The following is a 7,051-nucleotide window of genomic DNA, read 5'->3' on the forward strand; positions in this document are numbered from 1 at the left end:
TTTGTTTTTACATTTTATTTTGCTTCAAAATTTTGCTTTTATTTTTTTATTATTTTGCATAGACTCACACATGTAGCCAGTATTTTTTATTGTTAGTTATTGTTATTATAATTTTACCATATTTAGAAATTTTAATTACAAGTTAATTATTATTTAACTATTGATTCTTTCTTAATTATTTATTTATATTTCTTATTTATGTTTGTGCAATTTGATTTTAATTTTTAAACGGTTATTCAAAAAAGTGCACATTTTATTTTTATTTTAGTATTAATCGTTTAGATATTACTTAATTTTATTTTTATGCAATTTTATTTTTCCATACAGCATAGAAATTACAACAACATTATTACACGTTGCAACAATATTTCTGCAAACAGAAGATTGCAGAAATATTGTTACAACGTTGTAACAATGTTGCGTAAGTTCTGTGCTGTATGAATATAGTTCTTAAACGATTGTTTAAAAGTGCACATTTTATTTCTTTTTTGTTAACCGCTTAAATAATTTAATAGGAAGGACCGTCTGAGGAAGGGTTTTTAGTGGGTAGGCAATAAATGGTAGAATCTTTTACATTGTACATGACACATGTCGTAATGTTTTATGGGTATATATAATACGTGGACAGTAAAATATTATATCCTTTCCATGTTTAGAAATACAAATTGAAAACCGTTTTTTTTTTCAAAATTTGAGGATTGATTGTGGAAAAATGGTTACATACTTATTCTTGAAAGTATTATCCATCGCTAGCCACAACTTTTCGCTATCTTTCTGGTAGCATGCGAATTCCGTGTCAAAAAAACTACTTGTCTTTTGAAGTAATCCACGAATCGATCCAGTTTTTGGCCTTTTCGTAATAACGGAAGTGCTGCTCAGCCAGGTCATGCGCCATTGATCGGAATATGTGGTAATCAGAAGGAGCGATCTCAGGAAAATACTGTGAATGGGGTGAGACTTCCCATTTCGATGTTTCCAGATAGGTTTTAACGACCTAAGCAACATGTGGCCGAGCGTTGTCGTGCAGCAAAATCACTTTTTCGTGTCTCTGTTCGTATTGTGACCGTTTTTCCTTCAATGCTTGGCTCAGACGCATAGTTTTGTTTGGTAGCGAGCTCCTGAGTAGCAATAATAGGCAGTTACTAACTCAGGGATTTGAGGGGTGGTGCGGGGAAGGGAAAATTTTTCGAGTCGTGCGGGAGAACTATCCGGAGACGAGGTCACGCGGATGGACTTAACCGAGATGGGGGGCAAGGGAAGATCTAACCGGGGATGAAGACACGCGGTTGAACCTAACCGGAGGGAGGAGAATGGTATCCGGTGTATGTTTGCGTAATCATTATTATATGTTTACATAAACAGTAATAACGTTTAAATAAACAAAGTGAGCGACGATCTTCGCCAATGTTTAAATAAACGTTACTTGTTCAAATAAACAAAAATCATGTTCTTAGCCAATGTTTAAATAAACAGACACCTGATAACACCTTTGAAATGTGCCGCGTGGTGGGGGGAAGGAGGGAACTGACCATTATTATTTAATGTAAACGTAGACGTTTACATTAAACGTGACAACTATGTACTTGTCCCTTTGTTTACATAAACATAATAAATTACACCGCAGGGGTGGGGGGGAGGAAGTATGACTATACTTTTGAAATCGGCGGTTTCTTTCAAAGTCTGTCATTACCAGGGGTAGGGGAGGAGGATATAAGACTCGCGATACGATGGCAAATATTTTGTGGGGCAGAGAATGTGCGCGGGTCTAGCCCAGGGGTCCGCCGTCACTGCTAGCTATCCTCTAATAATTTTTTGGTCAAGGTAGATGCAGCAGAGAGAGATACAACACGGATAGCTCCCTCGGCTGTGCTAATGACACCTTGAAATAATATTTAGATTTGTTTACGTTACGTGAGCTCTCTTTCGTGCGCGGCTTCTCGTCATTCGTTTGCGATCTTTCTTGCTCGCTCGCTATTCCATGCGCGATCTCTCTTGTTCTCACCCATATACTCATCCGTAATTGCGCTTTCACTCCCGTCCCGTATGCTTGTTCTCTCGCTCGTACGCGTCTTAAGGCGATGCTGGACCGGTCACTATATGCGCATATTTTTGGACAGGCATTTCTCTTAACTGGCTTTACAGATCGCAAAATCCTTCTCCACAATTAAAGTAGTAACAAAAACATACACGGGAAACTATAATTTAGTACAAAAAACGAAAGTAAATTAAAAAATTATAGTTTAATTATTGGCTTCTGTAGCTGACTCGTGACAACATGTGCCCTATATAAAAGTTTTAGACTTTGTATGTATAAAATAAGTAGTTTACTGCGTATGAATTAAATAAAAGAACAATACGACGCTTGCAGAATGGTCCTAGAGGCTCTAGTCTGAGAAAAATGGATGTCTGAAAATTGTTTATGCAATTCGCACGTGGAATTAGTGCAGAGAGCTATAGTTTAGTTGCTCGATATTCCGAGAGCTGCGCTGCAATCAAATTTGCAGTTTGTACGTGTCGGTAAATCGTTTTGTCACAAGTCGATTGCAGAAGCCGATAATTAAACAATAATTTTTTTAATTTACTTTTGTTTCTTGTATTAAATTATAGTTTTCGGTTTCGTATTAAATTATAGTAATATAAATATTTGATGAAAATCATTGAATATTTATACAATCATATATGAAAGAATTTTAATCAAGTTAGAAATATTTTTCATTTCACACTGTCCTTGATTGATATTTCATTGTAAAGTTATTAACCTGAAGATTACGTGTAAAAAATAGTAATTGCAACACAATACTAAATATATTACTATTTTTTATTTTTATGTACAGAATAAACAATTTTGTGTATTGTTTTTAGTGTTGTTTAAAAAAAACAAAGTTTTAATAAACTATAAATATAATTTATTTTCAAGTCATCTCTCTCTTTCTCTCTATCATTACACGTGTGTTAAAGATAGAAAACAGCTTACTGGGGAAAACTTATAATTTTTTCAAATAATTAACGTTTACATAGATGTATAAACAATGTTTTAAAGTAATAATTATTGACGTTTGTGCAATATTTCAAAGTATGTATATATGTTATAAAAATTATTTTCGATTTCATTAAGAAAAGGTAATAAATGATAAATTTATTAGTATAAGGTTCTCGATCAAAAACAAGATATACAATTTAATGAGAAGTTAATTAATATCATTTATTATATATTTGTATATAAACATATTTATTTTAAACATATTTTAGTACATATTTATAGAGAACGTATGTGTATGCGTTTACATTATGTAATACAAAAAAATTACCAAAATGTTTACATTAGATAATAAAGTGTTTACATTATATAATACCAAAAATTTACCAAAATGTTTACATTATATAATACCAAAAAATTACCAAAATTTAAAAAGTGTAGGCATTTTAGATCTATTCCTAATCAACTTTTATTCCTAATCCACAATTAAAAAAAGAATCAATTTTCAAATATAACAGTACAAATTGCTCTTTTATATAAGAATCAGAGCAACAAAAATTTAAATTAAATGACGTTTGAAACAATAAGAAAATTATGCTCTAATTTTACTCTGACACTCGAACGTAATAATAAACTTTAAAGCAATCTAAAAATTTGTATATTTTTGGTAATTTTTTGTGATTTTATGTGTGTGTGTGTGTGTGTGTGTGTGTGTGTGTGTGTGTGTGTGTGTGTGTGTGTGTGTGTGTGTGTGTGTGTGCGTGCGTGCGTGTGTTAGAATGTATAACTCGTCGCATTTATCGCCAATGTCCATGAGGTGCTGTAACAAAAACTAGAAAAAATTTTTTTAAATATATGAACAATATAATACCATATATGTATTATAGGCAATGTAAGTTAATATATCTTTTAACTAAATTAAAATTGACCTAAAATTGATTTAATTACGTTAAAAGTTATATGAACAAAATCTAATTAATTTAATTTATTAAGAAATATTAATGTAAGAAAAGCCAAAGTTAAATTACAAGTTATTTTTGAAAAGCATTTTATTCTTATTAAATTAGAAATTAGTAAGTGTTTAAAATAATATTATTTAAAACAATTATAACTTTTTAACTAGTTACTCTAATCAAGCCTAATAATAGGAAATACTTACAACAGTTACACCCTGCATTGGGCGCAGCGGCGCATCCCGACGCTGTGATAAACTCTGGCGTTGCCGGCATGTGTCCCGGTGCGTGTCCTGTTGCATACCCCGGTGCTGCCGCGTATCCCGGTGCTGCCGCGTATCCCGGTACTGCCACGTACCCTGGTGCTGTTGCGTATCCTGGTGCTGTCGCGTATCCCGATGCTGCCACGTATCCCGGTACTGCCGCGTACCCTTGCATCACTGGGTAAATGGGTGCATTGCAAGGCTTTATATATGCCGACATTCCACGACCATATTTTAGTTTTTTTTTCTCCTTGTTCACGGCTCTTCTGACAGCTTCCTTGAAGCGCTGTAAAAAAATTAAAATTATTATATGCACAACATTATACAGGGTGTCCCAGAAAGCTCGCATCCCATTTTAAGAGCGGATTCTTTGGAAAATTCTAAGAAAAAAATCCTAATACAAAAATGTTGAGGGTATAATGGTTTTCAAATTATTCACGATTAAAATTTACGAATCACTGAACTGACATTTCGCGCGCTCAGGCATGGTGACATGACAAAGGTACCACAAGGGTACCTCTCGATATTGAGATTGTCATATAAATACGCAGTAACATTTATATTAAGAAATTACTACTATAGGAAACATATTTGTACATTACATATGCACAATTAATGTTTTCAACAAAATATCAATTCAATAACAAGATGTTACGATAGCCGTTGGGTTAGCTGTCAAAATAAATTCATTACCATGTTCATATGATAAGAACTTTTATGGTAACATATCGATAATATCAATAATTTATTTACATTTTTAACTATTAAAAATGTAAATCGGTAATTTAATTGATATAAACGCGATAATGTCAAATAGACCTAATTTGATATGTTTGAATTCTACTTTATTAACATATTCAATCTTTTTCATATCATCGCATAAATTATCGATGTTGGTGCTGTCAACCAAAATATGTGACGTCTGCGTCGATGCTATTGGTTGTGTCGGCGGTGCCGGCTGCGTCGGTGGTATCGGATGTGTCAGCGGTGCAAGCTGCGTCGGTGGTATTAGTTGTGTCGACAGTCTCTCTCTCGGTTTTGTCGGCGGTGCCGGTTCTACATGTAGCACCGATTGCGTCGATGATGCTGGTGGTTTCGGTAATATTGGTGGTGCCGGTGGTGCTGATGATGCTGATGTTGCCGATGTTGCCGATACTGCCGCTGCTGCCAATGTCACAGCAGTAAATCTTGAATTAGGTTTCATTAGAGACGCATAATCTATTGTTCTGCCTTAAATAAAAATTTGTTTCAATTAAAAATAGTTATAATTAAAAAACAGTATCAACGAATTAAAGAAAAGAAAAAAACTGAGAAAATGAGATGGAAACTAAAACGAAAGAGGATGAACCGAAGAAAAGAGAAAAAAAATAAAAAACGAGAACAAATAAGATAAGATGAAAAGATAAAAGTTACAGCAAGAGGCGAATGGATTGCAGGATAAAGAAAAAAAACAACAAAAGTGAATGATACAAGATACGACAATGATAGCGTGAAAAGCGGAAAATAGCACGGAAGAGAAAAATTGAAAAAGAGAATGCGCGAGGAGAAAGAATGAAAGAGACGCACGTAGCCAAGGAGAGAAGCAGGGCGCGAGAACGGAAATGATAGCGACCACGCGGAAAAGAATGCGGGAGAGAGAGGGGAGAGAAATTGAAAAGAAGAATGCACGAGAGAGCGCGAGGAGAAAGAACGAAAGAGACGCACGTAGCCAAGGAGAAAAGCAGGGCGCGAGAACGGAAATGACAGCGACCACGCGGAAAAGAACGCGGGAGAGAGAGGGGAGAGAAATTGAAAAGGAGAATGCACGAGAGAGCGCGAGGAGAAAGAACGAAAGAGACGCACGTAGCCAAGGAGAGAAGCAGGGCGCGAGAACGGAAATGATAGCGACCACGCGGAAAAGAACGCGGGAGAGAGAGGGGAGAAAAATTGAAAAGAATGTAAATTATACAGAAGTAATATACTTACGTCTTCGTACAGTCCTTTCCATCCTGTTATCCTCCCGTGCGTCTGTAGCTGATCTCAAAATCACTCGCGTGGCCAGAAGAACAAGAATGATCCTGCCTAGTCTGCCTACAGCGAAGCCTGCGATGCGAGTTGGCAGCCAGCGGATGGGATGGCTGGCTGCATTCTCTCCAATCAGAGATAGGAAATGCTGCGAGCCATCTCCCCCATTGGCTGCGTGCTAGCTGTGAGATTCGAAACTCGCATCGCTGCGTCGCCGCGGCGCCGCCGCGGCACTGCCATTGCGCCGGGACTAGCGAACTCGGTTTTGTAAACAATGAAGAGCACACACATACACATACACTTTCACTATTGTGAACGACGCGATCTACGAAAATATGTGATGCTTCGTCGATCGTTTCACCAAACGGTCGAAATCGACGATGTGACTTTGCTATTTCCCTTTCTCTCAAACTGTTTCCTTCTCACTCGAACTTCTATGTTGAAGTGTCTCCTTTTTCTTTTATAGAAGAACAGTTTTATGATTTCGAATCTCTCTCAAAATTGCTGAAAACAGCGATGCGATCCGCTATTGACTATTTTTCTAAATTTTCAATAAATCTGTATCGTTATACAGGGTGTCAGATAAAGTTCGCTCGTCTTGTGGGTTGATAGAGCAAGTCACTCTGAATAGAAAAATCATTATGATTCGTTACACCTTTTCGGCTGATTTTCGGTTAAATTCAGCGTAGCGCTATTCCCCGCTCACCTCACCGGCCCTCTCCACCCCACTCCGCCCTCTCTTCGGACACGTGTCCGAGATGATAAAGCGGAAAGAATAGATCGAATCGAGTTAAAAATACTTATATTTTCTGAGGAATTTTAATTTTTTTCTGTTTTACATTAAAAATTAAAAA

At 36.1% G+C, this 7,051-nt stretch overlaps 1 protein-coding gene across 1 annotated transcript; it reads right to left on the bottom strand.

Moving 5' to 3' along the window:
- Window positions 1–3,697: 3,697 nt before the first annotated feature.
- LOC113005302 lies at window positions 3,698–4,576 on the bottom strand. Its single transcript, XM_026140679.2, has 2 exons — window positions 4,137–4,576; window positions 3,698–3,809 (listed from the first exon to the last, which is right to left on the bottom strand). The coding sequence occupies exons 1-2, from the start codon at window positions 4,540–4,542 to the stop codon at window positions 3,775–3,777; spliced, it is 441 nt and encodes a 146-aa protein (XP_025996464.2). The 5' UTR covers window positions 4,543–4,576; the 3' UTR covers window positions 3,698–3,774.
- Between the last annotated feature and the right edge of the window lie 2,475 nt (window positions 4,577–7,051).

The sequence above is a fragment of the Solenopsis invicta genome, chromosome 3, assembly GCF_016802725.1.
Source record: "Solenopsis invicta isolate M01_SB chromosome 3, UNIL_Sinv_3.0, whole genome shotgun sequence".
Classification (NCBI taxonomy): domain Eukaryota; kingdom Metazoa; phylum Arthropoda; class Insecta; order Hymenoptera; family Formicidae; genus Solenopsis; species Solenopsis invicta.

Excerpts from the sequence above, each read along its gene's own strand:
- LOC113005302 (XM_026140679.2), bottom strand. The coding sequence starts at position 4,542 with ATGCGAGCTTTCTGGGACACCCTGTATAATGTTGTGCATATAATAATT. Across the intron at positions 3,810-4,136 it reads CAATGCAGGGTGTAACTGTT|TTTTTGTTACAGCACCTCAT; the intron begins GTAAGTATTTCC and ends AATTTTTTCTAG.